This window comes from Taudactylus pleione, unplaced genomic scaffold (genome assembly GCF_031769625.1).
Source record: "Taudactylus pleione unplaced genomic scaffold, aTauple2 ptg001990l, whole genome shotgun sequence".
In the NCBI taxonomy this organism is placed as follows: domain Eukaryota; kingdom Metazoa; phylum Chordata; class Amphibia; order Anura; family Myobatrachidae; genus Taudactylus; species Taudactylus pleione.
The window spans coordinates 7,530,914-7,554,289 of record NW_028286386.1 but is presented as its reverse complement, the minus strand read 5'-3'; the positions used below and the strand labels follow the sequence as shown (position 1 = coordinate 7,554,289).

The following is a 23,376-nucleotide window of genomic DNA, read 5'->3' as shown; positions in this document are numbered from 1 at the left end:
CACATCATTGAAAACCCCATCCCTATAGTGAAGCATGATGGTGGCAGTAGCATGGTATGGGAATGCTTCTCTTTGGCAGGTTCTGAAAGCTTATTAAAAACAGAGGGGAAAATGCATGGAGCAAATTGCAAAGAAATTCTGGAGGAAAACTTGCTGCAATCTAAAAAAAGGAGCATCTGAACTTGGAAGATTTATCTTCCAACATGACTGTGACCCAAAATCACACTGGAGTCACCATCTACAAAAAGGTTAATGTCCAGAATGGCCTAATCAAAGAGCAGATCTCAAACTAATTGAGCATCGGTGTCAACAGTAAAAAACTGACTGTTGACCAAGACATGTGTCTTTGCGAATATCAGTATTCCAGAATGGAAAGGAACACTATTACGCTGCATAAATGACCCATGCCATAGTTAAGATGGTTCTTCAAGAGGCCGACTAAAAATGGTCGCAAGCAATCCTCATCACAACACAAGGAGGCCCCTAAACTGAAATGTTCCACTACTACTCTTTCATAAAAGAGCATTTGGAGTCTTATCCTCCAAGGCTGAAACACAGAAATGGTCAAATGATACCTATGTCTAGTCAGAGAATCCGCTAGTTTTCTTCTCTTAGGAGAAGCCTACTAATTAAGGGCCTATACTAGTATAGGTAGATGTGTTTGGAGAGGCCCTAAAGGGACAGGAGGAACATTGCCAATGGACCCCAGTCAACATGTTGACATTCAGAATATCAATCAAAAAGTCAAACACCAAAATGTAGACATGTTCTGAATGTAGCTATACAGGATGTTGACAGTAACAGACAAATGCAACTAGGGTTAGTTTTAGGCTAAAATAGTACAGTTGACATTCTGGCTGTCGACATTCTGAAAATGTCAACATAAATGTCAGCATTGACATCATGGATGCCGACATGTCATACCAAAGCTTTGCCAAGAGCCCTTTGTGATGGAGAGCAAGTTTGTAATGCGTACAGAGGATTAAGTAGGGAGGGGCCATGTGGTCTTGGATGGGTCCAGGAAAGAAAAAGGAACAACAATTCTACTAGATTTTGTCATGTTGATATAATAGAAATGCAATTATTGGGTGCAGTTTTCTCGGTCATCCTCTGGTTTTAGGTAAAATGATAGTAATACAACATGCTTATTGAGGTAAAAAGCAGATAACTTTTTAAGTTGCATTGCTCCTAGAACCACTTTATCTTCACAGATATTTATAAAGGGTTCCTTACACCACAGTGCTTGTACTATAAATCTCCAACCCTTCTATCAAATAGGACTGCCACTAGTAACACTACAGATGTGTCCTCATACATAGAGCGTCTTTACACCATACAGCGAGACACACCAAGTGCAATAGAGATGTTCCAAGATGAGTAGCTTATTGGGTTTTTCTTTAAATTGAGTTTTTGTCACATCAAAGATACAGCAAAAAGCAGCTCATGGTGTATTAGAGATTCCAGGCTGTGACTAACTGCACAGGAATTGGTTTTATACACATACAAAGTTGCAGGTGAAACACAATCCAACTTGACATGAGGAAAAAGCTGCAGCTGCTCGCATTGAAGCCCTTACAGATTCAGACTCAGTTGCACACAGATGTACAAATGTCTCAACCCGAGTGATCTGTACACTAACAATGCAGTTTTGTCACTTCCACTTGTTTTATTTATTCAAATAAGAAGCATATTGGAGCGAGAAAGACGCCTGACTGAGTCGCACAGGACTTTGCATGCAGAGAGGTGCCATTTGGTGACACTGAAGCCACAGTATAAAAAGGACACATCTATCATCCAAAAAAACTTTTTTTTTTTTTTTTTTAAATACACAAAGGCGACCCTGCTTGTGATCTCACATGGTTAGGGATTATTCTGAAGACTGTACTTGCTATATTGCTTGCTTAGGGGACTACCTCTATGGTGTAAGATTACATTCCCAATAGTTGAAGCCACTTCCTTAGTTACCTGCTGTTTGATGTGTAGTGGATGCACCAAACACTGTATTTTTAAGGAGTCTTTCCTCTGACAGTTACATTGTTTAGTGTGGTATGTATTTGTACACACAGGAAATTTTTTTTGCTGAGTGGGTGAGTTGACTCTTTCAGTTCACAACAAAAACATGCTCTTGTAAGAAAAAGAAAAAAACAGACCATATTTTCTAAATTCTACTACCAATGTCATCAGTATTTTTGTAAAAGGGTCTTGGAGACGCTGCTAGGCCAAGATGCAGACAGGACCTTTGTTATTCTTTGTATCACTGGAAAACAATTCTAAATTCACCTGTGCTTGACTGCTACTGGAACACGCAAAATATGACAGAGAGAGAGAGCGAGAATTTTATTTTCTGATTGCCGTGGGGAAAGAATTCCCTGATTACTTAGAAACTAAAAATGGAGTTAACAAATTTGTCGAGTCTTCTCAGGCCCAGCATTCTTTGAAAAAGCTCCTGATTTTTTGACCAGGCAGTCTGGAACAAAAACCACTGCACTTTGGTTCTAAAGGTCTGTTGTGCACAGCCTGTAGTTCTGCTGATCTTGATGGAGCCCTGGACTTTCTTATTCCAATATGTATGGAACTTTATAAACAGATTAATTTTTTTAGTCTTAAAACCTATTGAGCTTTCATAGAATGGGTCCATGTGTGTGCATATTGTGCAGTTCTGTACAGTTTGTTAGAGGGAATAGCTTGACAATAGTCAGTGTGTGGACTTCCACTATTGCCCTTCATTTTTAATCTGCACAGCACAAAAATAATGTCTAGAGATAGAAGGGATATTCCGTTTTTGTACAGTCATCTTGACTGCCAGCTTCTTGCGTTTTTTTAAATTATTGACAAGATGGAGGATGAAAATTCTGTGACAAACAGTTTGCATTCCATCTAGAGCATTTCTGTATCTTGGAGTATAATTTGTTTTCAAATAGAGGTCCTTCAAATTGGATATTTAGACTAAGCCTGTCTATCTAAACCAGAAAGGAAGCTACTCATTGTAATGGCTGCAATGGAAGATTACAGTAGTTTATTCAGTCTAGAGACAGAAGTGTTAGAAACCGCACTAGAAGAAAAACAATCTAAGTTGGCCAATCCGAAAAAGTGGTTGGCACTATGGGTCCGATTCAGAGTTGGGAATTGAGAGATCCCTCTCTCTCTCTCTACTGATCATCTTGGTAAAACCATGCTGCACTGCAGGTGGGGCAGATTTAAAATGTGCAGAGAGATTTAGATTTGGGAGGGAGGTGTCCAAACTGACATCTAAATTGTAGAGTAATAATAAAGCTGTGCAGTATTTGTGGGCTACATGCAAAAGCAGTCAGTATATACCCTGCATACGAAAAAAATTTAAGTATTTACACCCCTTGCATTCCAACATGGTTTGTCCAGGTACACAGTTAAGTGCTATCTCTCTCTCTATTCCCAACTCTGAATCAGGACCTATATACTCAATATGAAAAATATTACAGTAGGGTATATGATTATGTGTATAAGACCAACTTAGTAAGCAACCACTGCGAATGTTTGAATCTTATTAATTCTTGGTTGGTGGTGCTCCCCTGAGTCAGAACAGTGTCAATAAAGAGAAGGAAGAGAAAAGACTCTTTGTTGGAGGCACTCTTAAAGTAGTATGAATAGATTAACACATACTTTTATTTTTTTTAGGTTTTAGAATATAAAGGGGGAAAAGGTTATTTTTCAATCTACAATAATATTTAAAAATCAACCAATAATTACAAACAAACATAGAAATCTATATAGTTTGCCAATTTTTGTTAATGCAGGCAAAAGGCGATTGTTGTAAATGGTTAGATTAAAAAAAAAATAAAAAAAAAAATTATAATCTAACCATTTACAACAATCGCTTTTTGCCTGTATTGACAAAAATTGGCAGTGAACTATATTAATTTCTATGTTTGTTTATTTTTCAACCTCCAATAATAATTAAATACAACCTCTTCCCCCTTTATATTCTAAAACCTAAAAAAAATAAGAGTTAAAGGTTTAATCTATTCATACTACTTTAAGAGTACCTCCAAAGAGTCTTCTTTTCTCTTTATGTTTATTCAATCTTTTAAAGTCTCTCCAAGATTTATCTACGATGCCAAAACTACAATTATAACTTCATCCCTTTTCTTCTAAATACTCCAATGCAGCATTTACATGTTATCAGTGCATACTAGATAGCTTTGGTAGTTTTCCAAAGCTCCATGGGAAGGTATATAACAGAGACTCTCCTCTTCCCACATCTTGAGGGACTTTCTAAGTGGTCTCTGAAAAAGACATAGGACTATATTTACAAAGTTGTGTAAAAAAATATAAAAAAAAATGCTGGAGTTATTATCCAATATACAGAACAAAATAATTTACATAGCAGTGTTCCTGTTTTTGTCCTTTGATTAGTTTAGGCTGATCTATGTAATGTGTGCGGAAACTCTGGTCATGAAATGCTGGTGCGGTTTACCTTTAATGTTAGTGCCGCTTTAAATTTTCACTTTAAATCCACAGAAAATAGTCAGCTTACAAAAGCCAGTTTTTCAAATATAGCCCATACTTTGGAAACATAGGGCCCGATAGATAACAGATCGCAATTGCGAATGCAATAGTGATTACGCATGGATTTCAACTGCAATAGACTAATCCATTGCGATCGCTATGCCACCGCAGCACTACACATCGTAATGTTTAGCAAGACTGCGAAAAAAAAATCAGTACACTGGCACAAGCTCTGACCTTACTTGCCAACTTCATCGCAAGCCATCAGCCCTCAGGCTGCATATGGCATCGCAGTGGAAAATATATGCCTGGCCCTGCAACAGCATAAAAATGCACTGGCACGCCTGAGTTTCCCTGACCACCCCCCGTCACCACCCACAAACGGCACTTCCTGTCAATCACTCTGCGATGGGTCTGCGTAGCCGCGGAGATCGCAGTCCCGATCGGAGAGGCCGGTTCGCACACTGCAATGCATATGCAGTACACAACAATCGGCCGATTGCGTGCGTATTAGCAATTGCATCCCTTGCTGAACCAGGCCCATAGTTGGGAAACCTAGGTTGGCATGGTGTATTTAGAATATAAGGAATTATAAGTATACATTGAGGTTTTCTACTGAAATAACAAAACACAGAATATACACCACAAACCACATTATACTTAATGAAACATTTATTAGTGGCTGTTCAGAGAACACATCTCAGTGAACCCATAGTGGATAAAATATCCAGGCGATAATGACTAGAGAAGGTATGTATAGATATCCATCCTACTGCCTTGAAAAGGTGCATCACCAGGACCTTCTTTGATCAAAAAGAGGTCATCACTATTACAGTGCACCCTTAGTAAGGCCCATATGAAGTCCATTTTGCAAAAAATAAAGTGTGGAATACTAACATCAGTTGTATTCACATTGTATTGTTCCAAACAAGAAAACCTTCTCCAAACACTGTAACAAGCTATAGAAGTGTTCATTTTTCTTGCTTGTATATATATATAAAAAAAAAAAAAGTCTTACTTACTGGTTTTCCCTCATCTAACAGTAGTTCCAACTCAATTTTCATGCAATTAAGAATTTCTATATTTGGGTGAAGAGTTGGATCCTGACAGAAGTTTTGGGTAAAAGTGGTAAGACAGGGATTTTTATGCAGCAGACCAGACTACTGGGGACCATGGGTGCAGTGTCAAAAATAGGAGGATTTATTCAGCATGCGGGAAATGAGTGGATATGCAGCTGGAACCTTCATGAGAATTACTTTGCATCTACGTTTGCTCTCTAGATATTGCAAGAGAAAAATCTTGGTACATAAAGCATTTTGAACTGTTGGCATTATGTCCACTTCTTGATTTTTAGAACGTTCTTCTGGAATCACTTGCCTTCTGCTAAGAGAGAATGCGGTGGCCAATTATCATCGAGTGACATAGAAAGAGAGCAAGTTTTATTTCTGGCCAAAAATCACAATCTGGTTACTAATTTTGGGCTTACACAGCAGAGCAGCTAAAACAATCCCCAGCTTCTCCCCTGCTCTAAGGCCATTGAGTGCAGGAAAGCTCGAAGGCCATTGAGTGATGAGAACTGGGGGGCGTGACATGCGGTCACACCTCCAAGAGTGGCACAAATGAGTGGGCGTGGCTGACAGTTTCAGTCTTCTTAGTTTAACTTTCTGCAGTTCTAAACTAGTGGTGTGAGATTGATGGCTGATGAGATCGAGATCCATCTTTCATTTCATCAATAAGGTAAGTGGATAGCCTTTTCTCTATCATGAAGCCCAATTTTTCCTGCACAAAACTTCTTCGTATAGAAAATTAATTAAGATATATTTGGACTATTAAACTACTATCCACGACTAGCTAAAAGCTCTTCTAGACATTATGGATGATGCCACAGTTCTGTCTGAGGAAGCAACGATGTTCAAAGAAGTGTCACAGGAATGCAGTTCATCTGTATAACACTTATAATTTGTAGTTAATATCTTATTTCTACCCCATCATTGACATCCATCTGGAGTGGGTCTCCTCATAACGGAGGGGTTTGGAAACCTAAACAATGGTAATCCCAGACTTCAATGTGGTTCCTGAATAAACAATGCTCCTAGTAAAGAGCACAGGTCTACCATTTACATTTGCTATAACTGCATCTACATCATACATCACCCATTTTCGTATGCCTTCATCACTGAATGGATAACGACATTCTAGTTTTTGACTGATGTTTCGACAATTGTGACAATTCTTTCAGGATTAATGCCTTAATGGCAATATGAGGAACACTTTTTGGACTGTTTCTCAAACAAAGACACATGATCGGAGGTCAATGTTGTAACATTTGGCCAAAGGATTAATTTCACAACAATATATTACAAAGGCTCTACAAATGTACTGAAGACATGGCATGCAATTACTGTTCTGAAGTATCCAGTTTCCGATAATAGCAGCAGCCCTATCTTTAGTGCTTACCTTGTGTGGGTGTTTTTCAGCCATTTGAGCATAGGCTCATGCAAAATAGCACTCTAACTCCATCTGTGATTGTTACTGCTCTCCCGGCATGTGGAACTGTTGCATAAAATCCAGACTACGGGTCATGGCAACATAACGGCAAGTATTTGGATTAGGCACTTGAGGGAAGGTTAGGGTTAGGCTTCGGGAAAGGTGGGTTAGGGCTAATATGCTTGCTTACTTGTGTCAGGATGCCGCTGTCTGTATTCTGACCATTGGCATCCCGATCGCCAGGATCCTGCACCCAACCCAAGATGTGAATAGCTTGAAATCAGTGTGTGAAGGACAGCAGATATGCACTCATGTGCGAGAGCTCTCATGCTTGGAAAGCAGAAGGAGATTTTACATTTTAAGCTACCAGAATTGCTCCAGAGTCAACAGACTAAAGCTGTGTACATACATACTAAACCAGCAATACGACGGGCAACCCACTCCCACCCACACCTCTGTCGAGGGGCAGACTTATCCGGTGGCAGTTACACATTATCCGGTTGCCCGCCGGCCCCTGCTGCATCCCTCTGGATGGAGTCATCAACCGCATTGTCAGATTGAGCTGCATGCAGGGCTGACCCAACGACCCCACGGGAGTGCGCACTGCCTGACAGTGTATACACACTAGACGATTGAGCAAACAAAATTTTCTAGTTTGTATCCAGCATGCTCCTCGGATCGGCAGCATGAATGGTGCATTCCCGGGATATTTTAAGAAGAAAAAAAAAAAACACCTGCTAAACATTGAGACCAGTGCTAGATCCAGTATAGGAGAGGGTGGGGGGCGCACATTCTGAAATACTAGTCAATGGGTCAGATATTACAGTGAGTAATGTGCCCAAATAAAAGTTAATTACCTAATAAGCTCATAACTATGTTTTCATATATGAAATTTCAAAAAGACCATAACGGACATGTGTGCAGAAATTACCTAGCTGCTTGGTCCAATCAGCATGAGCAAATTTATACCCCTTTTACACCAGAGCTAAAACCCGGGTCATTGCAGGGTTAACCCGGGTAGCTCCTTGGTGTAAAAGGGGAGAGGGTTGGATGGCCGGATCGAGTGACCGGAAAACCAACCCAGGTAACTAGCAGGGTTTAAAACGGGAGTAACTCGTGAAACCCTGCAATGTGAACGGCGCGCTCCGGGTCACGATGACCTGGAGCGCACCGCATGCCGGCGGATTGGTCCAGCTTCAGTGGTGCTTGGAGACCTGGCTCCGGTGTGAACGGCGCCGACTCGGGAATATCCCGGGTCGGCGCCGGCTAAATTCCGGGTGTGATCCGGATTGGAACCCTGTTCCAACTCCGGGTCAGACACGGAATTTAGGTGTAAAAGTGGTATAAGAGTCCAGCTTGCCTGAGTGACCGCATACATTTCCATTAGCCTATTTCTGACGTGTGTGTACGTACGTACGTACGTACGTGTAGAGAAACACTAGAACAGCACACTAAGATTAGACTTAGATTGGCTTGTAATGTAAGTTTTTATAGACACAAACAATTATGATGGTGCTATATAAAGAAAGCATTCTAACACATTGTGCTTTACAAAGGGTGTATGTCATACACAGACATGATCACCATGTGCTTTTGTGGGGAGATCAGGGTGCAGTTTAAAATGGGAGGATTTGAGCTGGCTTGGTACCCCCCACTTCATAAGCCACTGCCAAAAGAGCTTCCATATCTGGTTTGTATAAACCTTTGAGACAGCATACTGTGGATCAATTGCACAGGAAGTCATATGTAAATTAGCATATCTTCAATTAAGGGAAGGCAACAATTGGTGGCAAAACAGGAAGCCTCATGTGTATCCATTTGTTTGAAGAATAATGCTTTGTGTTAATTTACAGATTACTGTAGATTGTGATTCTAAATATATAGAATACAATAAAAGTTAACCAAAGTTAGATAACATTGCTTCCTGGAAGCAGAGCTATCCACTGGTCCTCGGAATAAAGCCGGCCATACACGTTGCGATAGGCACCGCGCAACGCAACGGGGGATCAGACGTCCGACATATTAGGCGGTCCCAACACACTGCGCGATCGGGTGGCCGACCGCCCGATATGCAGGCTCCCCTCTCCCCCATAGCGCTGCATGGGAACGCACATCGCATCCCCTGATCGACTGATCCTGCAGTAAGATCGGGGGGGGGGCGATGTACGACCCCATGGGTGCGCGCTCTGTCCGACATCATGCCCGTACACGGTACGATAGAGCAGCCAAATCGTACCAATCAGTCGGATCGGCTGCTTTATCGCACAGTGTATGGCCCGTTTAAGGTATTCACTGAACTGAAGCCATTTTGTTTGCAAAACAAGTTTACCCACATAACAGATCAGGAGAGGAATGAGCTGCACAGAAGTACAAATACTTTGTCCATTGGTCCCGAATGGTCAGGTCAGGGCAGGACATACTATTTGCTCATACAACAGGATTGGTGCAGATTTCAAGCGCTTATTTGTATTTATGTCAGGGATGAATATGGGCTTTGGGCTTGAGAGGTCTCAATTGCTTATTGCAGGACAATACTGACCAGGATTACAGTCCATGATGGACTGTTCCAGAATCATGACAGTGAATGGATTTCAAAGACTTTGCTACCTACCAAAAGCAAGACAATGGTGCTTATAGCCCCCCTTTAGAGTGGGAACAAGTAGAAGGCTCTGTGTGCAGTAGGCAGTTTGGTTTTAGTTAACTGCAAATATATATTTTATCACACAATTAAAAAAAAAAAAAAAACACCCCACACATCTGTACTTATCAAATTGTTCTTTCAGCGCTTGTTTCAAATCCTCTATGAGTTGGAGTACCGCAAGCTCAGTTCTAGATCCTGTGTTTCTCAATCTATACCACCTCTCTTGGCAAACTTATCAGCTCTTTCGGATTTCAGCAGCATCTGTATGCGGATGATACTCAAATCTACTTATCTTCTCCAGATTTGTCACCATATGTGTTGGTCCGAGTTACTAAATGTCTTTCTTCCATTTCATCTTTGATGTCATCTCACAACTTCAAACTTAGGCCCTGATTCAGAGCCGGACGCTCTGACCAGAGCGCTCGCTCTGAATCAGGGCCCTCCTCCATTAATATGGAGCGTCCTCCTGGACGCTCATATAGCTGTGGGTCACCACCCACAGCATATACGACCGTCCAACAAGATGGTCGTGATGGTCTTGACCATCGGACTTGCGAGTGAAACCCTATGGTCGGGTTTCTCAAACGCAAGCCCAGGAGTGATTTTGGCTCTATCAGAGCCAAAATCACTCCCACTGACATCACTAGTGATGTCAGTGGGTCCGGCTTCAGACGGTAGGCGTTCCCATAGGAACGCCTCCGTCTGGCAGGCACGCCCCCGGCACGCCCACCAAAGGGGGCGTGCTTCTCAGTCACCATCGACAGCACGCCCCCTTTGGTGAGACACTCCGAGCGAAGGAAAGTCCTTCGCTCCCCGGGTCTCACACATACGCACGACGGAGCTCCCTCCGTCGTGCGCATGCGCAGTGGGGAACATCGACCCACTTGCGAGCATACTGCCGCTCGCGAGTGGGTCTGAATGACCCCCTTAATCTTTCCAAAACAGAATTAATATTTCCACTGTCCTATAGGAGCTACCAACCTGATTGCTCTATCACAGTTGATAACATAACAATCAACCTTAGCCCTCAAGATCGCTGCCTAGGTGTCATCCTTGACTCTGAACTGTCCTTTGTTCACCACATTCAATTTGTTTACAAATCCTGGCATATATCTAAAAACATATCCATAATACACTTGTATCTTACACAAGACACTGCAATAACTAATTAATGCACTCCATCTCCTGCATTATTGCAATAGTCTCCTTACTGGTCTTCACCGTTACAATCTATTTTGAATGCAGCTGCTAGGTTGATCTTCCTCGCAAAACGTTCTGCTGCTCCGCACTGTCAGTCCTTACATATAATAGCCTTATGTGTAAGTAGAAGTATATGATGAATTCCGTAAAATGAACAGTATTTTACGGAATTCAACATATACTTCTATTTACACATAAGGCTATTAACCAAACTACACTAACATACATTTCCTCAACTCAAATAGGGGTATTCAATATGGGAGCGATAACATCGTTTTTGCGTTAATATCGCACTTATGACGTCATTATCGCAGGTTTTAGTTTTACACCGTATTCAATTTCAAAGACTTATCGCAGTTTTGAAAAGTCTGATAAAAACCGGGGATAACTTGTCACCATTGAATAGGTGTCGAAAAAAAGTGCAGAATTAGGGTTTAGGGGTGCTGGCTTAAAAAAAAAATAATAAATAAATAGCCTGCACCCCTGGGAATGACATTTAAAAAAGAACTGTCAAAAAATAAATAAATAAAAATAAATTTAAAAATTGGGGTGAAAAAAAATGATTAACAATAGGGAAAAAGGTTCAGGGCTATTCTGCAAGTATGCGGCAGGTGTTTTCTAGAATAGATTTATAGCGGCAGGTGCACAAATGCAGAATTTTTAAAAACTTACTTTAGGTACATCAAAATATGCTAGGACCCATTTTCATGTACCCCAAATTTGATGGGACCACTTAAAAAAACAAAAAAAATAACCTAAGTGGTCTTCTGCATCACTTCTTCAATGTCAGGAAAAAAACACCTGCTGCGGCTATTTAAATCCCCGACTTTCAATTAAAGGCTAAAACGGGGGTACCCATAGTGATCCCCATGTTTTTACAACTTTAGGGGGGTCTTACAATTTTTTAAAGTAAAAATTCGTAACTTCACGCAAATCTAACTTCGGAGGCTCCAGTTTTCGTTAATTTCATATTGAATACGGGGATAAGCGGGCGCGTGCCCGATACTTTAACGCAGGTAAAAACTCTGATATGAAACGTTAACTTCCACAGTGAAATTAACGTTTCATATTGAATACCCCTCAAAATCTCTCAACTCAACCTCTCCGCAAGACCTTCATCAATGATGCACTCATTAACTGCTCCCATTCACAGGACTTTTTTTTTTTTTTCAGGCTGCACCCAGTCTGTATATGCACCTCCTTCAAGCATTCCCTGAAAACTCACAACTTCAGCGCAGCTTATCAAATACAGATGAACCCAAATAATCTACATAATCTTTCATTCAAACAATCTTTCAATCTTTCCTTTCCTCACTGACTCCAGGCCAATATTACAGTGTGACTGGTTCATACAGCACACCAAGGACATCTGCAATCTGGCTTGACCAATATGAAATACGTAGAACCTATCCTTGTGTATCAATGCCTATTATATTGGTTTTGTTCCCAATTGTAAAGCAAAACAGAATATAGTGGCGCTATATAAGCAAACATTAAAATAAATTACGGGGAAAAAAAAAAAAAAATTCCAACCACTGGATTTCTGGAAGATAGACAATTATCTAACACAGTGGAGCAATAATATCAAAGCAGACATTTTTGGAAGTTTCTACACTTACCCAAATAATTCTTGCATGGAAGTGCTGTTATTTATTAACATCCATGGTTCTGGTAGAGGAGACATAGTTAGCTCATTGAGTTTGGGGTCATGATGGGTCATAGGTGGTGTACATACTTTCAGCTGAGAATTTAGCCTATAGAAAAAAAAAAAAAATAAGTCAGTGAAAAACCCTGCCAATAGTTCTATGATCACATGTGCAATACAATGGACAATACCACAACTAGAATGAAATACTTTTATATGGAGCTTCCCTTTAGACTGAAAGCTCCATGAGCAGGGCCCTCTTTCCTCCTATTCCAATTATCTACTTCTCTTCCACTTCCTCCTTGCCCCTGAACTTCACTCCTTTGTTTGTTACGTCAGATGACCTAGACTAGTTATCTGCGCCCACGTTAATACGTACAGGTTTCAGCTTATGCTTAATATTACAATTGCACCCCTTGCATCAGTGGCTGTGTTGAGAGTTTTAGTGCCATTTGTTACTTGTCTACTGTACTGTTTTTGTTTAGCCCCCTGTACACCACTGCAGACCACTTGCAGCACCCTATAAATAAAATAAGTAATAAAAAACATTAAGCCAGTACAAAATACAAAGGTAGATCGAAACGTCAATGGGTATTGCTATTAAGGTTTATATGAGCAATGGCATTGCACAACAGGTAGGGAGACCATCCTCTTAAAGGATTGCAAATCTTTATATTACATGTAGTTTAGTCTCCTTGCTTACTCAGACTCCATGGTAGCCCTGAAATATGGGTTAATCCTTATTCAGCTGAGTAGAGAACAGCAAAGTGGATATCCCTAGATTGTACATAGTGTATGCAGGCTTGTCTTTCTGATGTCTTTGCGGCTAAGCTAGGCAGCGGTCATAACAGGAAGGTTTTTTTTTCCTTAAGCGCATGATTTGGTGTTGCCTTCAATCGAATGGTTGACCAGGAGAAAGGTTGCTCTCCTGAGAGCCATACACTACAACCAGGGGTAGTAGACACCATAAGAAGATATCATGTTATTTTCTATATTAAGCACTATGCTGCTCAGTGTGACCCATGCAGTTGGCTCTAGGATAAGTAAACAGCAATTCAGCAGGTCTGTGGTGTATGCACATGCTGAATACTAACAGCCTTCTGTTTAGATACAGAATGCCCCCAAGCAGCACAAGGAAAACTAAGAGGTGTCTGCATAATAGGCACCCCTTCCCCATCTCAGTTTTAGTATTCTTATGCTGCTCATCCACTTAATGATGCGGGGGACGACGTAACGATTATGATGCAGTCGTCTCCCGCGGGCTGAACTGCATACACTGATCGTTCAGACGTTCAGTTTATGCAGATCAATCATCCCCGAACATGGCAACCTGACGGCGGTCGTCAGGTTGACAGTCATGTTCGGGCGATGATTGATGCGGGCGGGCGCATCGTGGGTTGTTTTTAACCCTTTGCTGCCCGATTTGTGGGCGATTACCAAGCGATGAGGAGCGTCGTTATCACTCCATCGCTAGGTTTAATCGCCTAGTGGATGGGCAGCTTTAATGAACCTGTAGAAAGAAAACAAAAACGTGTCTGTGAAGCTTGTTTGGATTTTTATAAGAATTTAAAAATGTAAACACCCTCTGGGGGAAGGTATTAGTAAATAAACCCCTCTAATGCCCAAGACCCTGGAGAGGGCTTTTCAGGTAAAGAAGGGGCTGGAGAGAAAGATACGCAGAGGCAGTCAGGGGCAGGAAAACTGGGTGTGTAGCTGGGAAAGCAGAGGAAGGGGAGAGAGAACAAAGGGGGTTGAGAGTGAGAAGTTGGAAGGCAACAGATCTCTTTGGGGGGAGAGAGCGCTGGGGAGCAGGAATGTAGCTCTTATGGCAGGGGGAGAATGCTAGCTGCCATAATGCCCATCTAATGCACAAGGAGAGGGGTCTGGAGAGAGACCACAGAGGAAGAGCTGGAAGCCTTCAATGTCAGCAGCCCAGTGAAGTTTTCAGAACCCATGAGAGGGATAACAGCTGCAAGTATATCCCATTTATTAATTAATTATCGCATTTGCAATGTGATCTGGGCACGATATTCACATCCTTCAGGGTGATCATGGGTGGTATCATAGCACTTGAATGTAACAAAATGCATACAGAGGGACATGGGCTGTGCATGCACGGTCTACAGACCACGCATGCGCGCACCCATTGCCGGGGCAGGGTTTATATAGCAGCTAAATGGGCTGCAGCAGAGAGTGTGATAGCAGCATAGGAAAAGTTTGTCTATTGCTGTCCCTTGTGAAGGAGAACAAAGAGAGGCAGACGTGGTGTGAGACACTGTAGATTGTCCTGGAAGAGACAAAGAGGCAGGGTGCCATAGAATTTATGCACCAATCAGCAAAGGGCCAGGTGGACTTGCATGTATGATGTGGAAAAACTACAGGCACCAGCCAGCGAAGAGCCAGGTGGACCAGTATGTGTAAGGTGCAAAGCATTTATTGTAAACTTTGCTGGTGAAGAGAAATGTAACCCATAGCAATTAGATTGCTATATACCAACTCGCATGCCAAATATCAGAGCCGTAGGGAGAGAAGCTTGCTGTAACCATACTTGTGTCCTTAAGGTCATGTGCAGGAGGAGAGAAATAAAATGGCATATTTTTATAAGAGAAGGTCTGGCACAGAACTTATTCAAGAAGTGTTGCTGCATAGGTCTATGCCTGTACCTATATGTGTGGCTGTCATAGATCCTGCATGGGCAGTGGCCCTCTTCTCAGGTATTGCCCACACAGTTCATGAAGGGGATGGGGGTGTTACATAAAGAATAATGATTTTGTACTAAATCCTCAAGAAAAGTTGTTGAATTAACAGAATTACAACATTTTATACAAGGAGAAACTGCAGACAAAGTAAAAGGGTTAAAAAGGACAAGATGACATTTACATAATCCAAAAGATCTATGTACAAGAGGTTTCCTCAGAAGGGTCTTTATTTATTTTGAACATGAATCTTATTAAAGGGGAAATATATGAATAACCCAGCACATTTAACCCTGTAACAGTAGTCACTAGGAACATTTTTAAAGTAATGGGCATACAGGATACAGCTTCAATTCAGACGATGAATGTCTTGGTGAAAACCAGTATGAAACACTGTATTTATAGTATAGAAGGTGATTAAACCTTTGCTGGATAAGTAATGGAACCAGTTGGAGAAAGGATATCCATTTTAACTGCTAAAACACTATGGGGGAGGGATTCTATTCTGTTTGATGTGCATTGCCATTATGCCCTGCTGGGCACACATTGCCCAGTTACAACAGTGTGACATTGCAAGATTTCCCTCTCATCTCTATGGGGTGCAAGAGAAAACAGGAAATTGAATTCCCCACTGTTTTCTCTTTTTCTTTTTAAAAAAACCTCCAAAAACACATCACATGTTTCCAGGAGTACGATTATTAAACCAAGTATATCTTTGGCTTCTATCTCCAGTGGATGGCCAATATGTTTACTGATACTTAGTAGACAATATCTACTATTAATGAAAGTTACCAGGAAATGAATGATTTTCTTTGCCACGCCTCAAATGATTGCAGTAAAAAAGGTAACATCCGCTGTAGTAGCCAAGGGTAATATAAACATCTGTCCATTACCACAGCAATAAAGTTAATAAAAAAAAAAAAAAGAAAAAAAGGCTCCATCAATCCTCACGAGTGGCAGGATCTCGTGGCATTTGGATGGTTACTACACATCCTTTGGGTCCAGGACCTTGTAAGTAATGGAACCACCACCACCTTATTTTGAGGACGCAAACTCACAAACCTCAAATGCAAACTATAATGCAACATTGTTTGTATATGCACAAGTGATGTACATAGTGGCTACTTCCCAGTAGAGAACAGGCTATTTTTTAAACTCCTTCTGGTAGAGAAAACAGGGGAATTTTTGGTAGTTAGATTTCAAAAAGAAACATTTTTCATAGGAAGTCTACAAGTTCCATCCTCAAAGCTATTCAAGAATTCCTGACACCAACAGATGTACAGGATGCCTACATCTCCACAATTGCACCACATCATTGTCTAATCAGGTTTTGTAGCCTGGGACAGGTTCACAATAAGAATAATCTAAAATTCACACAGCAATACATATTGGGGAGTGGGGTAGGGTGGATGGGACTTAAAACAAGATGGCAAATTACATCAGTAGATATCAGATGCTCAAGGTGCATCAATTCAGGAGTTAGGATTCCCCAGAGAACTGGTGGCTAGAAGTCAAACTATCAAATCAAAATAATTCTACTCCCAACACAGAGAGTGAACAGAAGAAATAAATGGTGAAAATTTTATTTTTTTAACCACGTTGACATTTCTTTTTGATCTATTGCACATGTCGACATTCAAAACTTATTGACATTTTAACCAGATCCCCAGCAGAAATAAAGCAGTACATACATTTTGGCCTTACAAATCATGGTCCACAGTAGCCTCTATAGCCAGTCTTGCACCCATTCCGGAGAAGTACTTTTTGATGGTATGGAGAATGAGCAGTAATTATTGAAGAATAAGGTTTCCAAAATAAAGTGACTATTACTACTAGCTAAGAAAAAAAAAAAACGCACACTACAAAGTACCATTATTAACATACTGATGCAAATCTAAGTTGATCAAAAAAGGTACAGGATGCGAACATCTCAAATGCTGCGATTTCTACGTGTAAGTTTATAGAACAGTCTTGCCCATAGTACACTGAAGGTACAGGCATCCATACTGAACATTATTGGGTATAACATTTACAGATCAAATCAAGAGCTTTCATTTTCATGCAGCCAAAATATCGCCCTCACAGAACTTCTGTGGTACCTTGGGATCTCAACATTGCATTAGAAGTAGTAATGCTGGAACTGGTTGAACCACTACAGAAAATGTCACCCAGGTGGCTCACGCTCAAAGTGATCATCTTGGCAGAAATCGCATATGGTACAATTAAACACTTCTGACCATACACTCAGTTAAAGTGCTATGGTGAACAAATCCTGTGTTCTTGCATAATGTTGTTACACCTCAACCAAGAAATCGTACTTCCAGTTTTGTCTAGATCCAGTAATGAGGAAGAAAATTTGTATATTGTAGAGATGAGCGGTTCAGTTTTACTTTGGTTATGTTCAGTTCACAAAAATTACATCTTCTTGGCTACCCAGCTCTCATGTTTTGGATAGCCAATAAGATAAATCTGATCTGCACTAATTTGGCAAAAAGTTTCAAATCAAAACCGAACAGCTCATCTCTAGTATATCGGTCTATTTTTCTATCCAGACTGAAAGGATTATTAGAAAAACAGATGGTCTTTTTCTACTTCTAGATGATCCATGTCAAATTTCTTACAAAAAAAAACAAAACCCATGGATTAGGGCAGTGTTGGCTAACCTTGACACTCCAGCTGTTGTGGAACTATATATCCCAGCATGCCCTGCCACAGTTTTAGCATGTCCTAATAGCAAAACTGTAGCAGTGCATGCTGGGTTATGTAGTTCCATAACAGCTGGAGTGTCAAGGTTAGCCAACACTGGATAAGGGAAATCATCTCACAGACACATAAGCAGAATAGACATGAGGTACCAAAATCTATTGACATCCCCCTCCCTCTTTTTGCCCCAACCCCTTCTCCCCAGTGCATAAAAGAGCAAACACTGGGCAGCCTTGTTACACCACCGCGGCATCCTGGTGAGGCTCCTTGGCACCCCAGGGAGCCATGGCGCACAGTTTGAAAACCACTGGGATAGTGTAATGAAGTGATGACCACCAGCCTAATGCTTAGCAAAGATCTGCTGGTGTCTTTGCCCTGTGAGACCAGGAGATCTGTACACTCCACGAGAACAGCGGCAACCTCCTGGGCTCAGTGGTCACAGGCATCTGCAGATTAACTTTGCTTTATAAGTTATCCCAGACATTAGTTTCTGTAGGTCATTACTTCAGTAGGCTCCATATGGAGACAGATTTCTCCAAGAAGTTGATCAATAAAACAATTGACAGGCAATTAAATTTTCTTTTAAATGCTCTCATAATGGTTAGAGACAGATACATAAAATGTCATGCCCCCCGATTGTATAATGCAGCTCCTCCTAAGTCTCTGAAAAATCTCAAAACGTGGGTGGAAAATCTGGACAGTCAGAGTATTTAGAAGAAAAGGAATTAATTGGTAGTAATTTGCCATTTTCTCTTTCAATACTCCATGGCAGCCTTACTACACACAAAACCCCATTCAAATATGCTGCATAAATAAAAATGTAATGAAGTGGCTGTGTGGAGAAAATATCCCTTTTTGCTCAAGAAGTTAACACGGCTTGAGTTAAATGGGCTCCTAAGATTTCTGCCAGCTTATGCCGATCTTTCTTGTTGGCATGTACGACTACACCTCTAATCCATCTGGAAAGGGCTTACTTGGAAGATGCATGACCCATTAGGCACCAAGCTGGAATCAAGGACAACTATTCTGTATTCTTAAGAAATAATATATATATATATATATACACATACATACATACATACACAGACACATACAATTGCCCTCACTGGAAATGGTTACTGCAGTCACCATTTTTCAGCTTCCAGTAGGGGGAAGGGTAACAAGAACATAATTGCTATGGAATGCAGATATTATCTTCAGCAAAAAAGTTGGATTGACTTTCAGAGCTACTTTTAAATCGTGATAAAACAGTTTAGAAAACCTTTTAAACATCTACAGTATAAGAATCTGCTTACAAAGAAACTACTCTTGACACAGGTTTTCAGTCAGATACCTTTTTTTTTTTTTTTTTTATCTTCACAAATGTTAGCACAGCACATTTGTACATATGAGGTGGTTTCCTGACACTAGCTATGCCCCACCAGCCCTTCTCCATCATCCGTCAGTTAGCATCAGAAGTCCCGTCCACTGGATCCCACAATCCTTTATATACACACACACACACACACACACACACACACACACAACCAGGTAGTGCAGCTGTGTACAAGACCTTTGACGTAGTAAGCATCAGGACTCTTAACTCCTTCCCCAGGAAAAGGGGAAGATGGGGTTATGTTCTGGACATCAGAATGTGGAAAAGTACCTTCTTTGCCACAAAGTATAAAGGGTTCCTTGCAGCAAAGCACCTGTAACTTTCCAACTGTTCTGGACAGAAACAACAGCCACCAGGAACACTACGTTCCGTATCATCCATCTTAGAGAAACTTCCTGTATTGGTGCAAAGGGGGGCAGCCATCAGAATATTAAGCAATAGATTTTTTCTTTGTGGGACATCAAAGGGGTGAAATAGTTTTAGAAACAGACTGAGGAAATTTGTCTCCAGGAAACACTGGGGAGATATTTGTACTTTGAAAGTGGATAAGGGAAGACTACAGAATTCATACTATGGAAAGAGTTTAGGATGTGTGAAGTAGCTGCTTTAGTTAGATTTTACAGCAAGGAATACATTCAATCTAATATATGTAATACACTATTGAAGAGTTTTTCTCCTTTCCTGCAAAAGTGAGTGGATTACAGACAGATACTCCCTTCTCTCCTGTTCAGTTTTCAATTCAAACATAATGCTTTATATTTGATAGCACCAAGCGGTAGGGCTGCAATCAGGGGGTACTGGCGGTACGAATGTACCAGGCCCGGGCTCATTGGGGGGCCTGGCAGTGTGCGGATAATCAGTATGCTGATAATTAGTGTCTGGACTTTGGAGTGGAACATCGGCGTGCTGCGGGCCACTGCTGCTTGCACTGACGGAAGTAACACAGCAGCCAACAGTAGATACTGGCTTTGTCACTTTAAGGCGATGTGTGAGGAAGAGACACTTTTTCCTCAGCAGTGGAGTCAATGGTGCTCTGGAAGGTTAGATGGCAGAGCTGCACGGCATGCACCACGTGTGAGGAGAGTGGCCGCCTGGCGGGTCGATCCCTCCAGCGACGCGATCAGCTGTATTAAACAGAGGACATGGTCAGCAAGATGGAGGAGCCCCTCTACACCCACTCACTCCCGACTGTGGAGTGAGCACCCTGCTGTGGTAATGGCACTGTATTGTATTACATCAGTGTGTGCTGCTGGTGTGTGTGTGTATAGTGTGCTGCTGTATACAGCAAGGGGAGTACCTGGCCCTATGATTTCTGATAGCGGCCCTGCCAACCGGACCCCGAAGGAAAAAATCTGGATGAAGAGAGAGAGGCCATGATTTCTCCTGAAGCATCTTCCAGGCAGGCCTACAGATTCCATGGCCAAGCTTGGAAGCTCGCTACGATTTCTACTTTTGTGTTTTCTCAGCATACAAGAGTTGAAAGGGAAGGGAGGGAAGGTATTAGGTTGAAAACACAGGGATTGACAATGTGCCCACTCCTCCAGTCCCTGGAATATGGTACTGAGATCTCTCTTTGGCACTTTGGTTCGTTGGCAATGTCCATTTGAGGAAGCCCAAATATTGTTCCACACGGGTACTAAAGGCTGTTAACTCAACCTGGCAAAAACAAATTGGATTTTAAGCTTTATGCAAAAATCAATCTTCATGAAAACAGATTATCCCTTTAATTGATCAAACAAATTTGGAATTAATAGAACTGTGTTCTTTATAGGGATTTTATTCAGTTTTCTATAGTTGATATATGCACCAAGTCCAGCGGCTTTCACTTGCAAAGACAAGACCCACACTGAATGGGGATTTGGATGGTCATATGAACTTTTTTTTAAATTGAGTTTATTTATAAATTTTTTTTTTTCTTCCCTCATAACAAAAAACACAATACAAGAAACAAAATCCCCCACCCCTAACCCCCCCCCGAAAAAAAATAATTATAAAAATTATAAACAGCCATTAACATATACTCTCATTAATACAAATACACAGTCAAATCCGGTATATAAATAATAAAGAACAAATATCTGCACAAAATAAATCTCAGCCATTCAAATTAGCAGAAAAATCGAACAAAAAATCAGATCATCAAGACATTATTATGCCGTCTCGCCGGTCGCCAGCCCATCAGCATCTGAAGTCTCCCCACCTCCAGTAACATAACGGGAAGAAGAAATCCATGGGCCCCAAATACGCTCATATTTGAGCATACAGTTACGCCTAGTATATAAAAATAGTTTGTGGCCCATCACTTCATTCATCAACCCACACCACTCAGCAAAAGTAGGACCCCTAGATGCCATCCAAGTGCGGGCAATACAAACCTTTGCCAGAGTCATTGCATTAATCACATATTGGACCGTTAAACGACTAGCCCTGTCCAAGAGACCCAATCCAAAGATACACATTTTAGGGGACAAAAGGGGAATACCACGTTCTGTGTTGGTGACACAGTTAGTGACTTGGGACCAAAACACCTGGACAGCAGAACACTCCCAGAGGAGATGCCAAAATGAGCACTGGGGAGTAGAGAATATAGGACACCTATCAGAAGCTCCAGATCCAAATCTACTCAATAATAAGGGCGTAAGATACAATTTTTTTTATTACACCGAGTGTATCTGTTGAAATTGCACTGCAGAGGTGGCAGACACAGGACTATTCAACATTAGAGACCACTCTTCATCTAATGGACCCAAATCATCCACCCATTTAAGTCTAAGTGGTGCTAGGGCGTTATCAGAATTAACGGGTAGGAAGTAGGAATAGTGTCAAGAAATCAATCTTCTACCACTAGTCGCTTGCAGCATAGCCCTAACAGGATCAGGAATAAATTGCGGAGAGGGCCAGAAGAAAACTGGACAGATAGGGCATGTCGAAGCTGTAAACAGCAGAAAAAGAGAATTCGGTACCCCAAATTCAGTCCTAACAGTGTCAAAAGTTTTGAAGACCCAATCACTATACAACTGCCCGAGGGAGAAAACCCCCCTCCTGGACCACAAAGAACTACAATCTAATAGGGCCAGCTCTCCAAGAGCGGAAGAATGCCATGAAGACAAAATTGGGATCAATACCTTCCGCCCCCACTAAAGCACCGGCCTGTTTCCACAATATATGAGCCTGTGTGACCAATGGAGCTCCCCCCATAGGGCACCTGTCGTCAAGTAGGAGTTGCAAAGAGGAACGTCTACTAGAAACAGTATGTACCAAGAAAGTAGGCAAGTCCTGGCTCTCCTCACCCAAAACCCAACCCCGTAGATGAATTGAGAGGCCAAATAATAAAGGCGAAAATTCGGCAATGCTAGGCCACCCAACGCTCTAGGTCTACATAGGGTCTTAAGTTATATTCGAGGAGGTTTATCTGCCCAAACTAAAAAAGGAGGAGATATAACCATCAGTTGAAATATACGAGGAGAGATATAAACAGGGGTCTGCTGAAAAACATACAGGTTGGGTGAATTTGGTGAAAATTATTGTTCTCCCCAAATTTTTGTAACGGTCAAGGGAAGCTTAGTCCAGACGTGCAGCTTGGATGTCAAGAAGTCAACTTGTGGCTGGACATTAAGTGGGACAAAGTCCGACATAGATGACGTTGCTCAAATTCCCATATATTTAAACCTGGGAGGTCCAGTCTAAGGGAGTATTCACAGCACCAGAGTGGATGGACAGGAAGAATGGAAGATTTGTTCCAGTTAATGTGCAGCCCAGAAAACCATCCAAAAAGAATCCACCACGGAGAGAAGGGCGATCAAAGACTCCGATGCATCAGACAAGAATAACAGCATGTCATCCGCATAGACAGCCACCTTGTTGACCCTTTGCTGTATCTGAATTCCCCGTATTCTGGGGTGACTTCTGATAAGACATGCCAAAGGCTCGATGGCCAGGGCAAAGACAGACTGAGAAAGAGGACAGCCCTGTCTAGTACCCCTAGAGATGCGAAAAGGAGGAGGAGAAACATATCCATTAATACAGACCCACCCTAAAAGGGGAAGAATATAGTAATTTGATGCAAGCTATAAATCTAGGTCCCATCCCAAAACAAAGCAGGATCTCCCAAAGATAGTGCCACTGTACAGAATCAAAAAGGCCA

General features: G+C 41.5%; 1 protein-coding gene across 4 annotated transcripts in view; it reads right to left on the bottom strand.

The window, feature by feature from the left end:
• The window catches only part of LOC148435857 (oocyte-specific histone RNA stem-loop-binding protein 2-like), a 60,432-nt gene that overhangs the window by 22,511 nt on the left and 14,545 nt on the right, over positions 1-23,376 (bottom strand). For 3 of the 4 annotated variants that reach the window (XM_088465444.1, XM_088465447.1, XM_088465445.1), the window contains exons 1-2: positions 16,846-16,880; positions 12,433-12,567 (exon numbers count right to left, since the gene is read on the bottom strand). In XM_088465444.1, coding sequence (XP_088321570.1) covers positions 12,433-12,567; positions 16,846-16,865 — 155 coding nt within the window. In that variant the 5' untranslated portion in view covers positions 16,866-16,880. Of the gene's footprint in view, positions 1-12,432; positions 12,568-16,845; positions 16,881-23,376 lie in introns of those variants that run through there. The other variant, XM_088465446.1, reaches the window with a different exon arrangement.